This window comes from Callorhinchus milii, unplaced genomic scaffold (genome assembly GCF_018977255.1).
Source record: "Callorhinchus milii isolate IMCB2004 unplaced genomic scaffold, IMCB_Cmil_1.0 Scaffold5, whole genome shotgun sequence".
Classification (NCBI taxonomy): Eukaryota; Metazoa; Chordata; class Chondrichthyes; order Chimaeriformes; family Callorhinchidae; genus Callorhinchus; species Callorhinchus milii.
The window spans coordinates 11,131,807-11,158,394 of NW_024704746.1; the positions used below are offsets into that span (position 1 = coordinate 11,131,807).

Here is a 26,588-nt window from a genome sequence, read left to right on the forward strand (position 1 = left end):
TAAAATCTTTAATGGCAAACAACCATCAGTTAATAAACATGGCCTGACACCTTCATTGTGGACATCAATGACATATGGACTACACAGAGCAGAACGGCTGTCGCATGCACAGTTTTGCTTATTACAGGCCACAAAACCTGTCCTCTTAATCTTTACAATATACTCCATGAAAAACTCACAAATATGTGGGAGTGAAGTAAAGGTTGTGATCTTTACTGGCCATTTAGATAAAGGTTATATTGATCACATTTTGCTCTTGCTACTTACACTGTCTGAGTCTTTTCATGTAATTGCTCCCTGGTATCCAACACTCCACTGAATTCTCTTCCTTGATGGTTGGGTGAGTCACCTTGCCAACCTATGAATAATCCAGCCTTTTTATTCTGTTGATTTGATAGAGAATTGGCAAATATCGGGCACGCTCCTTTTTTTTGAAACTATTGGTTCATAATACAGTTTAGATCCAAGTTACTGAATGTAGGGATTCATTGTGCATTTTGCTAACTCTGCCCAATTATCTGTATTAAGGATTAGAAAGGAAACATTTTTGAGCAGCAGTAGTGTGAATGTGATATGAATTCCCTCTTGCAGACATGCCTAGTGAATGTGGTACTAATAGCCAAGGACATACTCTTTATTATTATTTATTAGGCTGTTCAAATACGAACATGGCTTGCTTATTATTGATCCTTTCTATGATCTACAATGCTCAGAAAATGAGTTAGGCACTTTGAATTTGGATCTTTATTGATTAAAACCAAAACGACTCAATGCAGCTGAACTCGCATTCATTAGGAAAAAAGACTGCAGTAGAATATGATTCAGGTCTTTAAAATGTTGAGAGGCATATTGATGTCAGCAAACTGTTTGACTGAGATTGTGAGCCCAGAACAGCAGAACAAGAGGGCACAAGCAACAGAACAGCACATTAGTTTCTAAGGTCAGTCTCAAGACCTTTCTCTTCGACCGTGCCTTTTGTCTCCCTCCCACCTCTCTGCCTTCCCTCACCCCTACAACCCCCCATCTCCCCCATGCTCGGCCCCGACACCTGACTGTTCAGCGCTTTGGGACGTCCTACCAATGTGAAAGGCGCTCTATAAATGTAATTTTGTTGTTATTGTTGTGTTAATGGGCCAGAATTGAACAGCGGAGTTGTGCAGTGGAGGAATGTTCTGGGAGTTTTAGTTTGACTCCCTTTGTGGATCAAGGAACACCAATAATACAAAATCCCCAGGAGACAGAGTGGCTGAGGGTCTGGATTAGCCATTGTTTTTCAGGGAGCCAGGTTGTTGGGAAGAAATACATTTTCTCGTTGGATGGTTTCTTACGTTGGTATATAACATATTGTTTTTGACCACTGTTTTAAAGCATCTTCAAATTAATTGTGTTTAACTCTGTCATTTTAAAGGTCCACTGTGAAATAACCTTATTTAACAGTAATGTCTTGTTGGATAAACACCCTGTTTCTAGAACCAATTTTCTTGGGAAAACAGGATGTTCTTACAACAGGGCGTCACTGTATATAAACGTGCAAATCTCAAGGTTAATCAAAATTACATTTTTAATACTAACCATAACTTTTGGGTGGCCTGGCAGATCTACAGTTGTGACAGACAGAACTGAACCCAAACCAGAAAGTCATAGGGTCAACTGTAGGTCTCACACTGAGGCTAAATTCTTGTCTACCCTGCCTCCACCTCCACCCACTTCAAGACAATAAAATTAGTCATTCACTGCACAACTGTTTGTGGGGCATTTGTGGGCACAAATTGGCTGCCGCATTTGCCTACAAAATCCACAATCAGTCAATCTATAGTAAATCCTTGAGACATTTTGAGGATAAGGTGCTATACCAAATGCAAGGGTTATTATTATTTATTATTACCATGCTAGATAGTTTTGTGTACAATAACAGAGTACAAGATTCAATGATGTAACCCAGCATTTCCCTCTACACTCCACGAAAAAGATGAAACAAGCAATTTATCATTTATCACTTGTAAACTACACGATAATAAACAAAACTCCATTGTCTAAGACTTAGTGTATTAACCACTAGAAAACATTGTTCTTCAACTTATTATTCTTTTGTATCACTGTTCTGTTCACGGACAGTTACTCCTCCTATTACATTGTCTCTGGCTATATTGCTTTAGGATTAGAAAGCAACGTGCTGTGAAGATGTTGGTTTCTCCAGGGTTACCTAGAGATAGTGAGGTTTAATCTTTTTTTAAAAAGATTACCAGCTGTATCTTTTGCAAGTCTTTGTGAATTTCTTCATCACTACTATTTACTATTAATAATGCAGGAGCTTATTCTGAAAACTTTCAAAGTACTGAAGAGCCAGTACTTGAGACCATTATATTCGAAAAGAGACGTTTCTCCCAGTGTCAACACATCCCCCAAATAAAATTGGTCACTCACTCCATGGCTGTTTGTGGGACATTGTTGTGCCCACAAAATACACAGCCAATGCACTTTATGGTACATTCATGTGAAGCGCTTTGAGATGTCTCAACAATATGATAAGGCACTGTATCAAATGCAAGTATTATTATTATTGTTATTAAATAACAGTAAATCTCTGCTGAAGATCACTTTCATAAAATGAAATCCCCATTTTGGCTAACCAGATTTTATCCTAAACACAGGTTTAGGAAGAGCTAGAAAGGTTGATCTTGAATGGAAAGTGATATTTGCAAAGATGATTTTTCTGCCACTGACTGACCTTTTCATTTTGGCTGCTGGAGGCTGTGGTCTGCAGCTCTTCTTTACAGTGAGGCATAGATGTGTTCCCTGGACTGTAATTATTTTTGAATAATTTAATTGGCTGACAGGCTGGCGCCAATCCAGCAAAGTCTGTATATAATCCCACTGCAGAACAGGGGGACTGCAGAAGGAGCTGAAGTTTACAGACTTTGATTTGTGTCTACAAACCAGAGGAGTAGCAGCTGGCAAAATGTGCAAAGGCTTAGCTGGGCTACCAGCAACATGCATTGAAAGGTGAGCAAAGGCCAGTTTAAGCCATGTGTGGTTATTTAACTATGTTTTGGATTATTTTACACAGTAAGAAAAGAAAAAGGGTCTTGTTAGCATTTAGGTTATAAATCAAAAAGAAACACTTTATTCAGCAGTTAATGCAATTTCTATTCCCACTGTTCAAAATATTAGACAAATTAAAGTTTTGAGCAAAAACTGAAATCTCCTGCTTGTTTTAGCAGGAATGAAGCATCTTTAGTGTGGAATGTCAGATGGAAGGATGATCATAGGAAACTGTGTTTTAAACTTGAATCATTGAAAGTGTAATGAAATTATTCCAATGTAGTAGACAATTCCAATGAGTATAAAACACATCTGTTGTATAAAGGATTGTATTTTCTAAACTGGAACAAAGCTGAGCAATCGCCTCGGAACAATGGAAGTTTGTTATTGTGACAAGCATATGAAAAGAATTGTGCAATTTACTTCAGACACAACAGCCAATGTGTAGCCTAGAAATGGTTGCTGATGTTGAAATGTATTGAGGTTCCGGGTTTACTATTCATTTCCTTCTTTGTAATTGAAGTGAAGCAATGATTCCTCTGTGAGTGTTGATTGATTATGCTGTAGATTTTGAAGTAAAATGCTCAGCTCTTCAAAACCAGTGCATACTCTGGAAATGTCACGTAAACCTGAGACATCAGAAGATATGTGGTAAAATTCTACCTGGGTGTGGATTGACTCTATTATGTTATTTCGCCCACAAATACAGTCAATTCACTTTACAATATATTCTGTGAAGATGTCTCGAATACGTGATAAGACGCTATATCAAATGCAAGGGTTATTATTACTTTTATTATTAACACAGCATTTCAGAGCACCAGACTTTGGTTAATTCAGCCTTACCTTTGAAGCTGATTTTCTGTATTGCTTAAGAACTTAAAGAAAACTGGTTTCAAATTAAGCCTGTCATTTAAGAATTTGCCAAATATTCTCAATAGAGTCAATCTAGACCCAGGTAGAATTTCCAGTCCACAGTTTTATTATAATACAAGAACATTCCTATCTTCCTACGCATGGTCTTATTAAACATTTATGGAGAATAATAGTCCTTCATTCCAGCAGTCTCACTTTGCAAATCAGACTGTCATACTGTGAAATGAGACCTCTGCATACCAACATCTTGTATTTTGACAGACGGCAACATCTAAAATAGACAGTCATCAGAATAATTTAAACACTTACTGTCGTCACTTAAATATTGGTTATTTTATCATTATTACCATTGCTGCATATTGACAGCACCAGTCTAGTCATTTATAGTGTAGAGATCAATGTCTGGCTAATTCTGCCAATTAACACATAGACAGTATTGAAGATTGGACTGTTGTAACTGTATCAATGCAGATAAGCATTATTATGACAAACACTGGGGCATTTCAGTTTTGTTGCACAGCTATATTTATGAAGATCAAAGATCTTCAAAATGTATGGTTAGTAATGTAACAGAACTACATCAAGGCTTTAATTGTTAAACTTTGCAAACAATCCAAATCAGAGAGTCAGGTAACAATATTTCTGCAAAAATATAGTAAGACTCAAATATGAATCATCTGAGTGTATTGTCAACGGAAGCATAATCTGGGGATTCTACATATTGGTCTTTTAATAATAACAATAGTCCTTGCATTTGATATAGTGCCTTATCACATCTTCGAGATGTCTCAAAGTGCTTCACAGAATATACGGTAAAGTGAATTGACTATATATTTTGTGGGCGAAACGTGGCAGCCAATTGCACACAGCAGTGACTAAATTATTATTATTTATTTTATTTTTGAAGAGATTATTATCCTCAGAAAAACGATCCGCCAATCGACTAATTAACCGGGTTCTACTTACTGCTAGGTAAACAGAGGTGTGTGGTGTAAGGAAACTTGCCCAAAGTTTCACCCTGCCGGGAATCGAACCCAGGTCCTCTCGCTTGCAAGGCGAGTGCTCTAAGCATTAAGCTACAGGACTCCACAAGGACTTTTAATTTATTTCTGGATCAACATTATTTATGCTGTAACTGAAAGATAAAGGAACACATAGGTGATTTAAATGACTTTTCTAAACATAGGTGTAAACTAATCAGCTGGTACTATCAGCGTTCATGATCTTGAACACAAGGAATTTTGCCCTCAGATCCCATTGTGTTACTGATAATAGATGTTAAGATCATCCTGGAAAGTTGACTTTTCGCCTTGAAAACTGGATAGCACATACCAAATAACAAATGAATTGGTAATGTTTTAGATTTTAGATTATTTGAGGGATAATAATCCCTCAAAAAACAATAATAAATTGGTCATTTCAATCCACGACTGTTTGTGAGACACTGCTGTGCGCAATTGGCTGCCACATTTCGCCCACAAATATACAGTCAATTCACTTTACAGTCTATTCTGTGAAGCGCTTTGAGAGGTTGAAAAGACGTGAAAAGCGCTATATCAAATGCAAGGATTATTATTATTATTATCTAAATCTATAGTCCAGAGTACAGAATGGTTGTAACTGGTGATAACGGGTACTGGGCCATTTATTATTATTATGTTGTTTATTTATAAAAACAATTCTTACGTTTTGTATAGTTCCTGTCACTTCAGGAGTTTGTCTCAAACTCTTCACAGGATACATTGTAAAGTAAGTGACTCTGTACTGTAGTTGGTAAGCAAAATGCGAGGGATAATTGGCATACAGCACATCCCACAAACTGCTATGAAGTGAGTGACTAATTTTATTTGGGAGATTGTTAGCTGGTCCCCAGGAGAAACTACAATAACATCAGACATACCTTTTTTTTCTTACCTGCTCCCAAAAATGTACTGTTTAGAAAAACAATTGTTCTTTATGTACCCTTTTGTACCAGAACGTAATTAAACACTTATTCAACCCAGTATTTATTTTAAACTTGTGATGTAATCATCATAAGGCACATCCCTTAATAAGTTCCATGTCTTACTCCTCAGACAATAAGCAATGGGGAGACAGGTATCTTGTCGATCCATCTAGATATATAAAGTAGAATGGGATTTATCTCAATTACTGAAACCAGTTCTAAAGCTAAGGCTTTATAAAATAAAGAATACAGTTCCTGTGAGCTTTTCTGATTTGTATTAGATGGATTCTGCATGAGCTGAAAGAGTATTTTATTTTTCAATGTTGTATAAAACAAAATGAACCATCAGGTAACCTGATTTACTGGGTTCAGCACCAAAACAACTTGTAAATCTCAAATGACAGATGTGTATTTTAGGTTTATTCAGTATTCCAGAGATTGATCTAATCTGGACCATTTCAGAATACGAATGAACCAACTCTGCTCACAAGTAGAATATTAACTTTGCACAGTGCATCTCCATGTCATACCTGTGCAAAGATACAGTGGCTCATTTTCTCAAATCCATGATGGATTTCTTAGCAGCATAGAAACTGTTGGGCAAGTGTTTATCACTGGATTTATGGTAACAAGCTCCTATCCTTTAATATAGTCTTCAGTGACGTCCAATGATTGGTGTGAGTGATCTTCAGGAGAAGATAATACTGAAATAAATGGGAGCAAGTACACGTATGGGAGAAAGTACAAGTAAACTAGGACATGTATGTATATAGAGCCCTAAACATAGGATGATGTGTTGGATGTAGCGAAAAATAGAAAGGGAGAGAGAAAGCACAAGACTATAAATCGGCAGATGTTTGTACATTCATACAGATGACTGAACCAGTGCAGAAGAAACTCAATTCACTGTTTTCAGGCTGAAGACAATAATTGCATTCATCACTTTATAGAGAGGTCATCCAGGGAGAGAGTGCGTATTAAACATTTTCAGTTAAATATCAATTTGATTTGGCAGCTTAATTCTACCAGTTTAGCCTCCGGGGTGGGGTGGGGGGGGGGGGGGGGGGGGGGAGTAAGTGGGGTCCCCTTGGAGCAGAGCTGGCTCCAAGGTTGCTTGGGAATGGAATATCAGAATTGAATCAATCTTTTGTGGTCGTGTTGGTAGTCTGGTTCTTGAGCCAGGCGGGTTCAACAACAACAACAACAGCTTGCACTTATATAGCGCCATCCACGCAGGGTAGCATCTCAGAGCGCTTAACAGTGGCGGAGCCTGACTCCGAGCCAGTGGGGAGGGGAGGTGACCGTAAGCATAGTTGAAAGGCGGGACTTGAAAAAGGGGAGAGAGGGGCAAGGCGGAGGGATGGAGGAAGAGTGTTCCAGAGTTTTGGGGCGTTGTGGCTAAAGGTGCGACCTCCGATGGTGGAACGGAGGGTGCGAGGAATGAGCAGGAGGCCGGTGCCAGTCCAGCGGAGGTGCCAGGTGGTGGATTGGGGAGTGAGAAAGTCAGAGAGATAGGGAGGTGCCCGGGATTGAATGGATTTGAATACGAGTTTGAGGATCTTGAAGTCGATCAGTTTGGTGATGGGGAGCCAGTAGAGCCTGGCCAGAACTGGTGAGATATGGGTACGGAGTTTGGTCCGGGTAAGTATGCAGGTGGCAGTGTTCTGAATGAGCTGGATTTTTTGAATAGTGGAGCTGGGGAAACCAGCCAGGAGTGCGTTTGAGTAATCCAGGCCGGAGGTGACAAACACATGCATGAGGGTTGCATTTGGGGTATGGTTCAGTCAGAGGTAGGCAATGTGGCAGAGGTAGAAGAAGGCGGAGAAGTTTGCAGCACTCCTGGGAACTGATGATGATGGATCAGTTAGTTTAGGTCAGAGAGACAAATTCTAATTTGGAGGGGCAGAATCATTGTCCCTGTGAGTCCCTGTGAGTGTCCCCACTCAGTCTCGATTAACCCTGCAGGCTAAAGCTCTAATCGGAAGAAGAGTCTTAGCTGGAAACAACAACAACAACAACAAGATTACATTTGTATAGCGCCTTTCACGTCAGGAGAACGTCTCAAGGCGCTGAAAAGCAGGAGGAAGCTGGCAGACTGTGTGCATGTGTGCATAATAGCAAGCTATGTGTTTTGAGCAGATTATACTCCAACAGTACCACAACGCACACACTAAAGTTCCAAACCTTATGTTTTTAAACTTAGGGGAAGCTGACAGGTCGATCTTCTTTTTACATTAGAAATTTCTCTGGTATTCAAGATAGCATGTGCACAGCTTTGTTCTCGCCTGACTACAAAACGCTCCACAGTAGATACGGCAATGTCCTTACGCTACAGTTCATGGATCGAACATTTCAGGAGGTGGTCACCCCACAGCCACAGAGGGTTCAGAAGGAGAGTGAGTAGGTGACCACCCGGTATGGTAAGAAAACAGGACAGGCATTGCAGAAATCCCCTGAGAGTGTGACACTCACAAACCAGTTCTCTGTACTGAATACCGCTCAGGGTGATGACGTCAGCCTAATGTCAATAGCGGGGAAACTTCCAGAGACTATAATCTGGGACAAAATAAATTTTCACTTAGAAAAATATGGGTTAATAAAGGACAGCCAACACAGATTTGTTAAAGGCAAATCATGTCTAACAAACCTGATAGAGTTTTTTGATGAAGAAACGGAGAGAGTGGATGAAGGTAGTCCAGTTCATGTAGTTTATATGGATTTTCAAAAGGTATTTGATAAAGTGCCACATAAGAGACTTGTAAGCAAAATAGAAGCCTACGGCATTAAAGGGACAGTGGCAGCATGGATCCAGAACTGGCTGGGAGACAGAAAGCAGAGAGTAGTGGTGAATGGTTGTTTTTCTGATTGGAAGGAAGTATTCAGTGATGTCCCCCAGGGATCAGTATTGGGATCACTGCTGTTTTTCATCTATATAAATGACCTGGACTTGTGTATAGGTAGTACAATTTCCAAGTTTGCAGATGATACTAAGCTAGGAAAAGTAGTAAACAGTGAGGAGGATATTAGCAGACTGCAAATAGACATAGACAGACTGGTAAAAATGGGCAGCACGTGGCAGATGAAGTTTAATGTGGAGAAATGCATTTTGGGAGGAAGAATGAGGAGTGATAATATAAGCTGATGGTACAATCCTAAAAGAGGTGAAGGAACAGAGAGACCTAGGGTTCATATAAGTAAATCTTTGAAGGGGGCAGGGCAGGTAGATAAAGCTGTTAAAAAAGCATATGGGATACTAGGCATTTTAAATAGGGGCATAGAATACAAAAGTCAAGAAATTATGGTGAATCTTTATAAAACACTGATTAGGCCTCAGCTAGAGTATTGTGTCCAGTTGTGGGCACCACACTTTAGGAAGGATGTCAAGGCATTGGAAAGGGTGCAAAGGAGACTTACCAGGGATGGTACCAGGAATGAGGGACTTCAGTTATCAGGAGAGGCTAGAGAAGCTAGGGTTATTCTCCTTGGAGCAGAGAAGTTTAAGAGGAGACTTAACAGAAGTTTTCAAAATTATGAAGGGATTCGATAGGGTGAACAAGGAGAAACTATTTCCACTGGCGGGTGGGTCAGTAACCCAAGGGCACTGATTTAAAACAGTTGTTAAAAGAAACAGGGGAGGCGAGGAGAAATTTTTTTGCACAGCGAGTTGTTTGGATCTGGAATGCATTGCCTGAAAGGGTGATGATTTGTTAACAGCTTTTAAGAGAGAAGTAGATAATTATTTGGGGAGGACAAGTTTGCAGGGCTATGGGAAGAGAGTGGGGGAGTGGGATTGAATTGGATAGCTCTTTTCAAGGAGCCGCACAGACACGATGGACCGAATGTCCTCCTTCTGTGCTGTATAATTCTATGATTCTATACTCCAGAAGTCAATACTCCTGTCAAGCAGCAACTGAACTGAAATATTAATTAAACAAATTAAAATTTTAAATGCTTTCTGAAACCTGGTAGGCGAGTGGAGGAGACATCAAGTCATAAAAGTGCAGATCAAAGATGTATTCAGGCATCACTCTTCTATAAGGGTTTCTCTTGGTATCCTGGCCAACAATTCCCCAGATAAAATTGATCAATTACTTCATGGCTGTTTGTGAGACTTTGCTGGGCACAAATTGACTACTGTGTTCACACATATACAAGGTCGCTACACTTTACAGTGAATCCCATGAAGTGCTTTGAGATGTCCTCATGACGTGAAGGCGCTGTATTAAATCAAGGATTATTATTATTTAACAACTGCAATTTGCATTCATATAACACCTTTAGCATCTTGAAGGGATTTACAGAGCTGGTGCTAGGCACAGAGTAGGGAGAGTATTTACATTTGGAGAAGCTGAGCTAAGTATTAGAATCGTGTAAGGATTACCTACAATATTTGGTTAATAAGAGCGTGAGTGAAGGAACTAGACCCATTGTGCAATACACCACCTAAACTGCAAAGAGTAGCAGAGGAAAGAGAAGGACGGGAGCTCACAAATGTAAGAGGTGACAGCTGTTTGGTTAGACTTGGGAGAGATATAAAAAGTTGTGTCTGAGGACTAGAAAGAAACAACATTGAATGGTATAGAGGAGCTTGAGATTTAATAATTCACCCATTAGTCTCCAAGAATTAAGGCTCACTCTGTGCATAGAGGACATGCAGTCCGAAAGGCTTTGATGAACATAGAGGTGAGTTATCAGCAAACATAAGGATCGAGTCTAGGAGGTCAATGATGTAGAGAAAGAACAAGGTAAAGAGAAAATAGAGCTGACTGAAAAAAACGGGCCAAACGATAAACCAGCAACTGAAGGACAGATAGAATGTTAAAGGTGAAACAAGTTGGCATGAACATAACACAAGTTTACTTCTTTAGAGGAAGAATGGTGAACATTAGAATTAGATTAGAGGATTCACAATACTGACAATTATTTTTAAGAAATAGAGTATGTCCAACCAAGGAGAAACCATAAATTCAGTATTCCATTCCAGTTGAAATCAACAAGGGATAAAAATTGTTCCAAACTTGCTGCTGATAAGATCAACCATCAACTGATATCAAGTCTATGCTTGATCAAGAATTAAGCTTAAATAGGTGAATTGATGAACACAATTTCCAATCTTGCCTTTCAATCAATCTACTTACTTATAATGAATAATCTTGGAATATGCAGAATTAACTAGAAGAGTAGTCAACTCCAATTACATTTTAAGTTACCACTATATCAATTAAAAGTACGGGAATACACTACTTGTAATACCACATTTCAGTACTTAGCCTAGTTAGCTTTCAGGCAAGCAGACAAGCAAATGAAATGTTGTAGGGTAAGATCATAAATCTGGGATAGCAGAGAAAATAAATCCAACTTTGTTTGGTCAGGTTTGATTAGGGTAGAATCAATCTTGTCTCACTCGGATCAGGTTTTGAGGGTTTTATTGTAAGTAAATAAGGAAGAATTTATGTTTCCTTTAGGAGTAAAAAACGTTTCAGTTTCCTGTGGATGAGGGAAAAAAGGAATTTATTGTTCTCCAATCGGAATGAATTTTGGGAATTGGTGGTTACCGTGCTAGATACAAAATCATTCCAAATGTTCCCAAGTCTGTGGAAATATAATATTTCTTCTTTTGTACTATCCCATGTGTAGTGATCTGTTAAAAAAGTTGATGTAAAACAAACAGTTGAGAATAAAAAAGTTCTGTGCCATGGATTTCAATAGGGTCTATACAAATGGATTTCCATGTGCATTTGTCTAAAAAAAAACACTGTTCCTTTGTTTTACATTCATTGGACAGCTGCGATCTATTAAACCTACTAAACCTACCTACTAAATACATTTTTCGGAATAAGTCATTTTGAAATGTTATTTCCATTTCATGCTGACATTTGATTGTTAACTGAATCTAGTAACTGGGGAATTTGGTAACTATTCTTACCCTGAAAAGATATTTCCTTCATTGAATAGAAAATAGCTTATTTTCTCATGGTTGCCATACCTCTTGAGAACAAGAGAGAATGGAAGCAATTAATAGTCATCCAGAACTTCAGTACATATATATATATATATGGTAGGGGAGGGGGTTGAATGTACATAATTCGCAAAGTAGATTGTTGTGTTAATTGCTGCTACTACTGCCTCACAATTTCTAGTTTGTGAAATTTGCGAGCAATGAATTGGCAAATTCCCAGTCAGTAAAGTCCCCCCAAAAAGGATGTGGAGCAAAATAAGCAACTGTTTCCCAGTTAAATTTACAGAATCCAGTCTGTAAATATGGCAAATTAGTCCCCATATAAGCACTGGATAAAGGTAACAGATAGGCAGATGCATGGGTAGGTAGAGGTATTAAAAGGTATGGCAAAAAGGCAGAGCTACCAAGATCTGCCAAGGTCTAACAAGGAGGAACAGGCTTATTGGGCTGAATGATCCCTGCCTGTTCCAGTTTTCCTACATTCTCAGATAACAGGACATGCTCAGGCACATGCTCATCATTAGTGTACTACATTACATAGTGTGCATGTAATGCATGTTACTCCCATCACTTTTGTTACATAGTTGAAGGAAAATAATAGTTTTGAGAGTATGAGAATGTTTAAGAAAAATACAAACAAAGCTGATTCTGGCTTTCATTAACAAAATGCTCAAGATTAACACTATGTGACAAAAGCAAATAAATGGTACAGCATGTAGCGAGGCCATGTTCCTGCGTCATCCCTATAAGCTGTTGGCAAAGTTAATGGTACACACTATGAATTTAATTTTTTTTTCTTGGTAACAGATGCTCGATCCAAACACAGAGTTCCCATGAACTGAAATCGCTTCCCGTCTGTCTCCATTACACACTACCTGGCATTATATACAATTCCTATCTGTCAGTCAATGTTTGCTTTCCAGTAACTATTTATTAAAGATCTGAGGGCTGAAATTTAACATGGTTTTAGCTTTAAGACTTTTGCCTGAAAAATTAGGATCCTGCAGAATTTCAGAAAGTTTTTAAATTCAGCTTTAATTTGGAAACCCGTTTTGCATTGGTCTTAAGAATTTCATAACTTTGGTTTCCAAATTGAGGCTGAAATAAAGAATTTTCAAAAATTCTGCACAGCATTAAACTTCAAGACAATAGCCTCAAGGTTAAGACTAAGTAGAATTTTGGGTTCGTTCATTAATATTCAGTTAACAAAGTCTTTCTGTTACAGTCAGTGTCACCATATTAAGCTCCAGGCACAGAACTTTTTAGATGGTCACATTATACAAGCAGACCATGGAATTTGTTATCTCAACAAAAAATGTCTTGCCAAGTTTGTTACATAGTCAATATGACCCAATTGCATGCACATGTTGCTATTTTTCTCATTCCATTCTTCATCTTCATCAGTGCCTTGCGATGTCTCCCGACGTGCAAGGCGCTATACAAATGTAATTTTGTATTGTATCATACTCTTCATCCCCTAAGCATTTAGCAAGTGGAGCCTGTATATCATACTTAACAATCAGGAAACATGAACTAAAATACGTCCTTTCAGCATTCTGGGCAGATCTGGTTAAAGGTAGTAAAATATCCCACAGGGTTTACAATTTCTCCTGTACAGTGAAACCTTTTTGTTTATCTTTCAACTAGCCAGGATTATTAAGTATCCATAAGTAGGTTTTCCACTCTGGAGTGGTAACATGCAGAGACTCTCTGGTAAGGAATTAATCCCAAATCTACCCATTAACTTGCGGAATGTGGGACGGAATGAGGGTGGTGTGAAGAAGGAGAGAAATGGGCCCTGACACATTTTACACACTGCTCAGTTGTGCGAATATGCAGCTCATTTAAAGGGAGCTGTGAACACTCAGAACTCTCTGAGTTTTGCTGTGATAGAATTATACAGCAGATGAGACTGAAATTACATGGGTAGAGCAGAGCCTAATCATATTCAGCTATCCTCATTTACTTTCCAGCAGGAGTCACTTGATAATAATAATCCTGACTTTGATATAAGGTTTTTCATGTTGAGAGGATGTCTCAGTCTCCCTTCAATCTTAGGGATTATACAAATTGACTCTCCAATCCTGCACATCCCTGTCAACCATTAAACAGCGCTCAAATATACATGCCTTTATTATTAGTTTCTTTTTATGTAAAGCATCAGCCTAATTGTCAGTGAAAATTTCAACTTTATCACGGAGTGTTTTCGTCTGAGCAGCTAGCATGTAAGTATAGAATTAATGTCAATATTCTTTACCATGTCGTAGCTGGTTTGGCAACTGCATTTATATAGTGCTCTTCACGCAGGGTAACTAAAATTTCCTCCATTCTCATGATAATAGAACTACAGATATTTGTAAACATGTCTAAATACAGTTTGTGGTTTAAATAGAATACATGTTAAATAGAATAATGTTAGCCTGGCTCAGTTGATAGCACTCTCACCTCTGAGTCAGGAGGTTGGCGGCTCAAGGACTGGAACTCACATAGTCTAAAGATGATGTTGGAGGTATGCTGGATTGTCAAGAGCTGCCATCCTGTGTATGAGATAATAACCAACGTCCCATCTGTCTATTCAGTTGGATATTTCACACTGCTTGACAGTATTCATTAAGAGACGAGTTTCTCCTGGAGTTCAGGCCAACAATGCCCCAAATACAATTGGCTATTTGTTTCATGGCTGTTTGTGGGACATTGCTGTGTGCCCAGCAGCTTGGGATGTCTTCCTGATATGACAGGTGCTATACAAATGCAATTTGTTGTTATTGTTTGCAATTGGACTGCTGCATTCACCTACAAATACACAGTCACTCCACTTTACAGTAAATCACGTGAAGCACTTTGAGACATCATCCTGATGTAAAAGGTGCTATTCCAATATCAAAAATTGCTAGTTATGCCATTTATTGAAAAAGTGTGAAATATGACTTACGGTCATAAGAGAAGACTGAGCAATATTTGAACCAGTCAATGTTTATACACAATCTCTTCTGCCAACTATTTAGGCAACCCACCAAAAGACAAATCACCAGACTTTGGGGCCTATTGTCACAAAAAGCCTATTCCTCTTTCAATTAAATACAATTAAATGGACATTGCTAACCTTTCCACATTGTCTTCCCAGAGCCAAAGGGATAAAGACAAAATTGGGCATCCTGCTGCTGAAGCCAGAAAACATCAATGACTACATCATCCCCTACTCTGAGAAACCGGAGAAGTTCAGCAAGCCCCAGAGGTAATGGGTCGTAATTGAGAACATTTCTTCTAATGAGTCAACAGCAGGCACTCTGGTATCTGTCACATCTTAGAGTGCAATTGTTATTGCTGAAAACATCTATCAGTGTCATCTTGTATTAATTGTATATGAGTGCTATGAAACCGAACTAGAGAAACACACATTCTGCACCAAGCAGGGACAACCACTTATAACATTTTTCTCCACCCAGATCAGGACACTGTCAGATAACATCTCTGCTGAGAATATTAATGTCATTTTTACTGTGCCATCTGTCTGCTTGCCTCATATAATATTGCAGAACTGCCTTGATAACCCCTTCAGCCATTGCAGTTTGATTCACTGCTCCATCAGTACTTATTGCTAAGAACACTAACAGATACAAGTGTTTTTTGATCTGCAAACCACTTAGGGTTCCAAGCACTGCATGCACCAGGCTACACCTTTTACAGTAAGCAAGTGAACACAGAAGCTATGTGGGAAACTGGCCTTGGATTTACACAGACAATCGTTTGGTGAACTTTTGAGCTCATTTGTCTCTCACACATGAAGTGAATAAAATATGTCCCTTTGTGTAAAATGGACCTTGAATCAAAATTCTTTCAATTCTTAAAGTACAACATTTCGAGGAGGAGAAATCAGTTTGTTTTCAATATATCCTGCTGTTCCTTTCTTCAGAATTTCTTTGAACTATCCCTGGCCTCGAAGGAGTTAAAGGATTGGAAAATTCCCTCTGTGTAGATAGGTGTCTGCTCTTAGATCAACAAGTTTCAGGGTTTCATACCATGGTGAAGTACTGGCACATTTTACTGATAGGTTCCATGCTGTGCTCATGCTCGACCATACTGACCTGCGCAATTACATATTACACAAACGAAACTTAGCAAATTACTCTATTTAGTTAAATAGGTTAATGGCTCGAGTGTGAGTGGTCCACTTGAAGTTTTATGGTTAACAAGGTTCTTTGATTTCAGTTCTGGGGATATGTCAGGGCACTTTGCACTCATGCGTCTAATTTCAATTAGAGATGGAGGCCGGAGATGGAAGCTCATTCCTTTACCTCCCATCTTAGATCATTGCCAGAAAATAATTAGTGAAAATGACTGAAAATTGAACTGCAAGCAGGGCCGTATCTGTGCACATTTCTCTGGATGCTATTACTCTTGGTAACTATCTCAGCTATTTCAACAAACTTATTTAATTTCTTCTCAGATCTAACCCTCCGTATGCACCCCCTCCACTTCCACAACACAATGTAGGAGAAAATGTATCTGGGTCCAGATTTACTCTATTTACGTTGCATTTCAGATCCAGCAGACTTTAGTATAGTGCTGAGTCCAGCTGTTATTGTGTAGTTCTTAAAAGAATTTCCAGAAAAAACACCTTCAAAATCATTTCTTGATACCCAACACTGAGAAGAAAGCAATTCCGTCTACAATTAGAATGAAAGAAATGTACAGGAGCCAATCCTCTCGCTGCTCAGAAGGTTTAGTCCCAGGCTTACTGGGTGCCTTGCAGCAATTTGCTGAGCTGCCAGATGGCAGCCTTTCATGATGGCAATGTACTTTAGCTAGCAGTGCAGGGAACCCAACTGGCTGTTAATCCATTACCAACCTTCAGCCAGCCATTGGGTCAGTGCATAAAATGACTCAGGGTGGCTTGTCCTCACACTTTCCTCTTTCCTCTGCTGTGAGCTTCTTTGTCCTGAAAATGATAAAACATATCAAACTTTAGGATGTCAAAGGGAGTGAATGTACCCAATTCTGTGTGGACTTGCTTATAAAATTATTAAAGTGTTGAGGTCCAGGCAAACAGCTTCAATTAAGTCCTGTTACTCACTGGGAGTGATGTAGCCTCAAGGCGAGCCTGTGTTTCAATCATCAAGGCGACTAAAATCCAGTTCATTTGGCAACATCCCCTAAAGCATTGCGTGTAAACACATTAGTGTGGAATTACATCTCCTGTGTCACTAATTGGGGATGCATGACTCTTATGGACTGTTCGGTGGATAGAATAATGGAACAACAACTCACAAAGCTTATAAAAATAATCTGTTTCTTGCTGGTGGCATCTGGAGGTCATGCTGATGTAAAACGACTAGGTGCAGACAACACTACAAATGGACCCACTGTGTCATCACGTATAGTTTATATAATCTGATGTACCTGCTGGTTACGTGCAAGCGATCAAAGAGATTCTGATCTTATCCCTCCAGAACATTCACCCTATCGTTCTTCCATCTCAGCATCAAGCTACTGTTTAAATGAGTCCAGTGTCCTGTTTTGATTCTTTCTCAGCCTTTTGGCCAAGAACAAGTGTAGATTCTGTGCTATCAGTTACTCCTTGGGATATGCACCTGCTAGAACGATGTCCTTTTGAGATTTCCTGGTATATACAGTGTCAGGACTGAATCTCCACATTATGCATTATGGGAGGATTGGAGCTTTTGGCAACAGATATGTCTTCAGTCCTCTGTTAGATGGGATTGTGTTGCAGCACTTCTGATCTGAGGAGTTTGAGCCATCCTCACAAACATGAAGAGGAGATGCTGTAACGCGGAGCTATCTTGAGCACTTGGTCACTTGGCTCAGGTTGGTCTGGCCCGACGGAGAGGTGATTTGGTTACCTGACTTGTTCGGGTGGTCGTGAAGGCAGGTTTCAGGTCTGCATCCTCCTTTGACAATTTGGGGCCTAGAGAGGTGGGGCACGGGAGGGTTGTCTGCAGGGACACATTTCAGACTAATTTGGCTTAAAGGGGATGAATGGGGCCAAACCTCACCCCCCTGAGAGAAAACAAATCCTAGCTTTAACCACCCTTCCTGGCTACCTGCTCTAGTCATTAATTACCTTCTGAGTAAAGTAAAACTTCCAGATGTCTGACCTGAAATTGCTTTTTGCAACCCTAAACCTATGTCCTCTTGTTCTACTGTCTTGGTGCATCCTAAAATACTGTTCTGGGTTTACTTTTTTTCAATCTCATTTTGATAACTTGATACACACCCCTCTCTTGAAAACAACCAGCAAAGAGTATAAATAGAATCGAATAGAAGTCACGAGCAAAATCAAGACTGGGCTGCTGCTGGCGACTGTGTACTGAGGCTTTGTCTCTATCACCTCCGGATGCAGGGCATGTGTTTCATGTCATTATGAATGGTTTGCAATGCCTTATCCAGAAATGACAAACGCAATATGATAAAGTCAAACAAGTGTATACTTTAAGCCACCTATTAACTTCAGTTGCATGAAATCTGCTACAGAAAACAAATCATGTTCTGTGTGAAGCTTGGCTTTCTCTCATGATTTATCCAATGTTAATTTTGGATTGAACAGACAAATAAAGGATCGGATCGTCCGAAGGTGTTTACATGAGTTATTTTTATCTGATGGAGATAAACCTGAGCCAAGACCTTTTGTCAGGAGAAGAGGAAACAGTTTAGAAGTTTTCCGACTGCGATAATACTTTTCAAACTATTTGAAAATAGCGTTTGTGAGAAAAACAAAATGCCCTGTGAAAAGCTTCCTATCAACAGAAATGTCTCATTTTCAAGCCAGATATTATTTTTTGGACAGTGACATCCTTGTAAATCAGTTAAACAACGCAATGGACCAGAAGCCCAGTGTGATGTATTTCGGGAATTGTAAGATTGTTATTTTCCACTGTCCTGAGAAGATTTAATTGGGTCGGTTCATATGGAACTGCCGTGACTACACAACAGACATTGCACAAAACTGTGTTTCAACTCAGCCAACATGTAGTATGGCTGCCCACGCTAAACCAAGTTTACCACTTGAGTTTGGAAATATCAAGTGGAAAACATAACATCTAAAGCCAGATAATTAAAGCCAGTGTCTGCAGCATCTCACGGATTTCCTGAACCAGAAAATGTGAACTACAGTCTATATAACACAGAAAAATGTCAATGCCTTGTTGGCAGCAATACATTTTTTTGTCATTGTGGTTCATCTCAAACTATATTTGAAGCTGTGTATTGTAGATAGAAATATACATTCCTACCACATATACATCAGCTGAGTGTAGTTGTTTCTTTTGCAGACCTTCCCAGCTAGAGGTGCTGCAGTGGCGTGATTCGCTGGAAAAACTGTTGCTGAACAATTGTAAGTATTTTCATATTGAATTTAAATCCTGCTTGTTGTATTTCATAAGGGCTCAGTTAACTCTGGTCAATTATGTACAATGGCATCATTGAGTGAAAAACCAGATCGCTGGAGCTATCCTGGGCTCCTGAGTTTGAAATAATGTGAGAGGAAAACAGAATTGACAGTAAACCAGTAGGACAAAAATATTTTCCACTTAAATTAGACCAAGTTATGGTCTGAGTATCAAAAGGTCCTTTCAACCCTTCGGATGGATGGGATGAGCCAACATGTGTTTTCATCTGTAAGTTTTTGCAATCTCAACTCAACTCCCAGCAAATGCAAGCCTTAAATTCTGATACTTTTACACTCATCTCACATCGTTCAGCGCGCTTGATGGTTTTTAATTCGGATAGCCAAAAGGTTAACGCCTCATATTTTCATTGGTAATCCTGGTGGTCATTGCTCATCCTAGTATCAATATCTAATCCTGAAAATGTTGCCATCGTCAGTACAGTGACCACATCAAAACTACACAGTAATTTCATTAAATCCACAACCTTCACACGAGTATATGATTAGTTGAGTTAAATGGCTGTATGGAGGTACAAGTACTTCGCTTGCAGTAATAGTACATAGGAGTAGCAGTTCGTCTCTTGACGAAATCTATACTGTCAACAACAACTTGCATTTATATAGCACCCTTCATGCAGGTTAGCATCTCAGAGTGCTATTAAGTGCCAAGCAAAGGACACTTGCCTGAATATGCTGCTAGAATGGAACATGTGACTCATCCAACATTTGTACCCAAAAAATGGATGAATTATCTTACTTGGATGAGGTGGTAAAACTGAAAAAGTCGGCAATACACTGTAATGATTCTCAATCCACACACTGGTATATTAAGCAGTTCCTTTATTCTCGGTTTCATTTATTCGGTAAAGTACAAAAATATAAAAAGCATAAAACCCCCCATTTACATGCGGAAATATAACTAATCGAAAAAGAATCAAGACAACATCTTCCGAAGCACGATGTGCCATTAGACAAACCTGGGGAAATGAAAGCAATGCTCCCGCATTCTGCATCTCTTTCTTCTAGGTTTTAGAAAGGATGATGGCAATGCCCAACAAGCCTTATTAGATGAAAACATGACATTATTCAACAGGACTTTCTGGATATGTATTATAATCTAACAATTAAAACACTGATGGGCATGAACTGGGTTGCAACGTACTGCCCTCACGCCTCATATGTCATGAAGACTGATAGTGACATGTTTGTGAACACTGAATATTTAATAAGCAAACTACTAAAACCCAAACAGCCTCCACATCACAGCTATTTCACTGGCTATCTGATGCGTGGATATTCCCTGAATCTCAACAAGGACAGCAAATGGTACATGCCTCTGGAGCTCTATCCCAATGAACGCTATCCAGTCTTCTGTTCAGCAACTGGTTACGTTTTCTCTACTGACTTAGCTGAAAAGATTTTCCACATCTCTGTGAGCATCAGACGCTTGCATTTAGAAGATGTCTATGTGGGAGTCTGTCTTGCCAAACTGAGAATTGACCCTGTGCCACCACCCAATGAGTTCCTCTTAAATCACTAGCAAGTTTCTTACTCCAGCTGTAAATATAGCCACTTAATTACCTCCCATCAGTTCCAGCCCAGTGAACTAATCAAGTATTGGAACATTTGCAGCAAAACAAGCACAATGCCTGTGCCAGCATGGCAAAAGATAAAGGCCACAAGGGCAATGGCAGGTATCGGAAGAAACTGCATTGGTGACAAATTGAATCCAGCATATTCAAACCATAAATGTGCAAGTAATAAATTAACCAAACATGTACAAAGATTCTCAATGTATGAAGCTGTTGCAACATTCCAGTGCTTATAGAATTTATAAGGTTAATTTATTTTTCAAAACGTTTACGTGTTCTTGTCCTGGTATAACATTATGTTGGAATTGATTCCTTGCAGTAGATGTGTTGGGGTATCATAATTCTCTAGTTCCTCTCCTGTAGGCAGGTCATATATGTTTGAAGGACTGTGGAGGTCTTCATGAAGGGGACCTTTGATGCCTAGTGCTTCTCGAGCCTTAGGCATTATGACATTTTCCAAACTCACCTGAAAAATGAGGAAACTTCAGCAATTACTATAGGATTGTTAGTATCCAACGTGAGCAGATTTGATTTGTGATAAACTGAATGTCATTGATTCATATCCCGCAAAGGATAAAGCACAGAGTACTAGTTAATAGCATAGATATACCTTTCTGTAAATGTCGGCCAGAAGATCAGAAATTGAGCAGGCAAAGGAACACGCAATTGTAAATCAATCCTATCATTCATTCCAGATAGCTTTGCAAAAATAAAATGTTTATCACAATGCCTTTTACAAACACAATAAGTGTTTATTAAAACAGTTTCTGAAAGTGTACACTTTACAGATTGTTTGCATATAGGATGTGTAGTGTTACTGACAGAAACAATCAGGAACACTTCAGTGCCAAGCAAATAGTCTATAAGAACTACAAGACTCAGCAGGTACCAGTTTAGCTGTTATTTTTTCACTTCTTATACATGTCAAATCAGTCTTTCATTTTCCAACATTTACCTGATGACTCATTTCTACATTGCTCTCACCTACTGTCCCTACCTAGTCAGCATAATGTGCAAATCATTATCAAACCTTGATCTTGGTCCAACAACAACAATTTACATTTATATAGTGCCTTTCACATCGGAAGGGCATCTCAAAGTGCTTCACAAACTGACTGGGAGCTTGAGGTACTTAATTATATGAGGGTAAAAGTACGACCTAGAGACACATTGTTGCTCTGAAAGTGCAGTATAATATCAGAGATGGGTGTGATTTGGGAAAGTAACAGTGGTAGCGAATTTGCAAATCAAACATGCTCAGAGGTAGATACTATATATCTCGAGCTGAAATGAAACCAGTGTTTCCAAGCACTGAACCTCGTTTTACCTGAATCACATTTCTATAGTATTGAATGTACTTCTCACCAGATTCTTGATGACTGCAAATGTGCTTTAAAAAAAAGAGCCACAACAGAACAGCCCATGGTAGAGCATCCTGGTGGTCAATTAGTTTTCATAAAGTAATAAGTGCAAATATGTTTAACGCCATGTGTTCACATGTGCAATAAACTAGCAGCATGAACCACCACATGACTGAGACTAAACCAACACAAGATCTGAGCAGAGCACTCATTAAGTAACATTGCCACATTAAAACCCAGTTAAAACTGTTTGTTTGGAAAGCTGATAAAAATCATTTCACTTCTTGTAATAGCAATTCTGATACTCGGAAACTGGATTCCAAGTGTAAATTGCAATTTCCACATTGCAAAATTTACTACATCAAAAACATGCTGAACAAAATGCCAACGGGAAGCAGTCACAGTGATAAAGGGAGCATTTGTCTGGTTCCTGTTTACATCCTTTCTAAAGGCATTCTTTGGAAACTAAATCTATGGTAGAGGACCATGGAAACCTATCGTTCACAAAGCCTGCTTTCATGAAAAGACTCTTGTGACAACAATTCATCATGCTGCCTGGATGCATACTTCAGAGAGCAGAACGTAATTTGGTAATCGTTTCAGATGCTGTTCCTTTTAGACTGAGGTTGGCACTTCTGGAAGTACTTTGAAATCTGGCTTGAGTCTCAGCCTGTATTTACCACAGATTTGAACCCAAACACTGTTTAGTTCAGGAGACATTTGACTGGTGGTTTTGCAAGCTTTTCTGCCTTCTGTCGACATCTGGCTAATTGTTATCTTAATAGTGCATATCAAAATAGCTATCAAACTTTCTCTTATATGGTATCAAATGTGCATGGTCAGGAATGTTGAGCACCATTGCCAGATTTACGCTGAAGCAAAATTAAATTGATTAAGTAATGAAATGTGCTATCTTAATCCATTCCATCTGACATTGTTGTGAAACATGATATAAACTTACGAGATTTTTCCATTTGTTTCCTTCCAGATGGCCTGCTTGCCTTCAGAGCATTCCTGCAGTCGGAGTACAGCGAGGAGAACATTGAGTTCTATCTGGCCTGCGAGGACTACAAGATGATCAAGTCCCCTATGAAGTTGACCTCTAAGGCAAAGAAGATCTATGAAGAATACATTGAGAAAGAAGCCCCCAAAGAGGTCAGGCACTTTAATGACATTACCAGAAGATTATGCTCCCAGTTGGCTCTGTGTTTGAAAGAGAAACCAAAAAAACTGTGTAACCGAACTAGCAAAGTATCAGAAATAATAGGGATATTATTAAAATAATTTTCTGCCTGAATTCCACTTTGCTTGCCGAGCGTAAGTCAAGTTGGCTAAAAAGTCCAATGCAATGGCATCTTTAAATTTGAAACAGATATCAGTTACTGATATAGGAGCAGCAACTTGCGTTTTTATAGTGCTCTTCATGTAGAGTAACATCGATAGATGGGAAAGAACTTGCCAAAGGGAGGGGAGGGGGGGCATTGAAAGAGTTCTAGGGTCATTTGTTGACTTATCACTCAATATGTCAAAACAGTGTGAGGTAGCAATCAGGATGCTGGACTTTATTGCCAAATCAGATGAGTTCAGATCCCAATACTTAAGATGTTCAGGCTGCACCTAGAGTACAGTATGCAGGTCCCATCAGGGCGACATAAGGGAGCCATCCAGGCCCTAGAGGTAGTACAGAGAAGAGCAGTGAGGTTGTTTCTCAATGTTACAGGAATGAGTTATTGACTATGAACAACAATTAGATAGTTAGAGATCCTCAGCCTCGAAAAGACACATATCAGAGGGGACCTCAAAGAGGTGTGTTACAATTTAAATGGAATTGAGAAAGTTAACCCCAAATTATAGTTTCAGAGATGCCAGGGCATCAGAGCAAAGAGGAACAGATCGAGTTCAGTGATCTAACTATCACACACCAGTTTGCAATGCTATTAAAGAATCAGTTATCTGAAATAACATGAAGGGTTAAATGTGCTTCCATTGTCATGTGCACTAAAAAGCCTGAGGATGGGTGGTTAATTTTAAGTTTAAAAGTTCATTGGAATTGGCTGCTGTGTAATGAGATTTTTTTCTGTAGCTGTTGCATTGATTCCATTACGAAAGCATCACCTGGAGGTAGATTCAGGAGCAGAGCTCAGAATCGAATCAGTGCTGGTGAAGCCTGATTTCGAGTTCACACAAACATTTTATTAAGTCAAAATAAATGGAACATCAGCAGGTGAAATCTAAATTGTGTAGAAGATAGGACCTCTAAAATGCTTGAGCAGTGTTGCTATCACATTCTCTATTGTCTTGGATAACTAAATATTGGAGTCCTGTAGCTCAGTGGTTAGAGCACTCGCCTTGCAAGCGAGACACCTGGGTTCAATTCCCGGCAGGGCAAAACCTTGGGCAAGTTTCCTTACTCCACACGCCTAATAATAATGCCTCCAAAACAAAACAATAATAAATTGGTCATTTTCAATCCACGACTGTTTGTGGGACACTGCTGTATATAATTGGCTGCGGCATTTCGCCCACAAATATACAGTCAATTCACTTTACAGTCTATTCTGTGAAGTGCTTTGAGATGTCGAGAAGACGTGAAAAGCGCTATATCAAATGCAAGGATTATTATTATTTACTATATTCCTCATTTATCTTCTTTTTAAATAAAACAGCAGCAATTTCTGGCTTGCAGGCCAGGACAAGGCTTTTTGCTGGACCGGTCCCTTTTTGCAATCTGCCTGAAGTATGCACTTAATTTCATCTTCCACCCCTTCTTTTGCAGGTCAACCTCGACCACTTCACCAAAGACATCATCGTGAAGAACCTGGTTGAACCCTCTCCATCCACTTTCGAGATTGCCCAGAAGAAAGTGCTCACTCTGATGGAGAAGGATTCCCTCCCCCGCTTCCTGAAATCCGAACTTTATCAAGAAATGATAAAGTAACATCTTGGCCGGGCTGTGCAAAACATTGGGAGTTCATCAGTCTACTAACTGAATTGATATCTGAATATAGCCTCACTCCTGTTAGTTAAAATAAATACTATCTTTCTCTTCTTTAAAACTCAGAGCACCAAACTAACACCATTTAAAAGGTTTGTTTTTTGCATAGCCCCCAAAAATAAACAGGCACCATTTCTGGTAAAGTGTGCGTACCTTACATTTTGTATTCGTCTTTAATGTGTGATTATTGTCCTATTTTGTTCCCCCCCCGCCCCTCACTCCTATATCCCCGTGTACTGACTCCTGTTATACCCAGCGAAAAATTGTCCTGCAGCTTGAAAGAAGTTATTGGACAAATCATTCCTTTGAAAATTCTTATCGGGCATCTTAGCATTGAGGCATCAAATGCAAAAAGAATTTGGAGAATATTTCTGAAGGAAAACAAACCCAGCGAAACAAACCCAAAAAGGGGAACATTTATTCAGCCTTTTCACTATAATGGAACAGGTTTCCTCTTTAAAGCAGGAACCAAATGCAACTGCTACAGCCAAAGCTGTGACAATTGGATTATAACATCACCAAAAGGTTCCTATATTTACCAATAGTTACTGATGTACGTATAAGCGTATCTCATTATATAACAGTATTGAAGTATACACAATAACACCATACATGTGTCTATGTGCTCTTAACCTGTGGTGAATCTTTGGATAGTTTGCAGTGATTTATAGAAACAACATGAATGTACTGAATAACCAATTGTGCTAAAATGATCAGGATACCAGTACATTCCCCCATACTCTTGTATCCGATTGCTGCAGAGGCTGGTGGAAGCTATTTTTTTTGGCTTTTTACACTGATCAATGAGAGGTAAAATCATTCTTGCTACAGTATTACAGCATTGCTGGTCTATCTGGATCACTTCCCTGTACTATACACATGGTTAAAGTGGAACTGCTTCAGAATGCAGCCTTTCAACTGGTTCCAGAAAGAAATTGTGCTACCATGTACTTTATTCCCAGTCTTTTACATGCTAATGTGTTGATTACGTTTCTGTTGTTTTCACCTGCAGGGGTTGCCCTTCAAAGTAGTGCTGTCCTGATAGCACCCGCACCCTTTGCACGACACCTGTTGTATTAGTTACCAGTTATTGTGAATGAAACAAAGGTAAAACTGTGCCTTTCGTGGTCACCACGTTACAAAATAGTGTAACAAGTGCACAATAACCCACATTGGTTTTGACCTGTCAACATTAACACACATACATGCTGACGAACCACATTCAGAGTTCAAACAACTCCACCAAACCAGCTCAGTATTGCAGACAGATCTGGTAGTTACCACATCTGTCTGTGCTTTTCGTAAGTTATCAGCAGGACAGGCATAAAAACACGAAGGCCTGACCTTTTCAAAGTGTACACCCAGTGTGATCCCGTGCCTTTTTTTCCCCCCACCATCTGCTCTTTTTCACAT

General features: G+C 39.2%; 1 protein-coding gene and 1 pseudogene across 1 annotated transcript; both read left to right on the top strand.

Moving 5' to 3' along the window:
• The first annotated feature begins 2,935 nt into the window (after positions 1-2,935).
• LOC103180040 (regulator of G-protein signaling 5-like) lies at positions 2,936-25,331 on the top strand. The gene is given in 5 exon segments (NM_001292127.1): positions 2,936-3,003; positions 14,947-15,057; positions 19,112-19,173; positions 23,169-23,335; positions 24,957-25,331. Coding segments are annotated over 5 exon segments (546 nt in total). The 5' UTR covers positions 2,936-2,959; the 3' UTR covers positions 25,119-25,331.
• LOC103180062 lies at positions 19,967-20,946 on the top strand (annotated as a pseudogene).
• Positions 25,332-26,588: the final 1,257 nt, after the last annotated feature.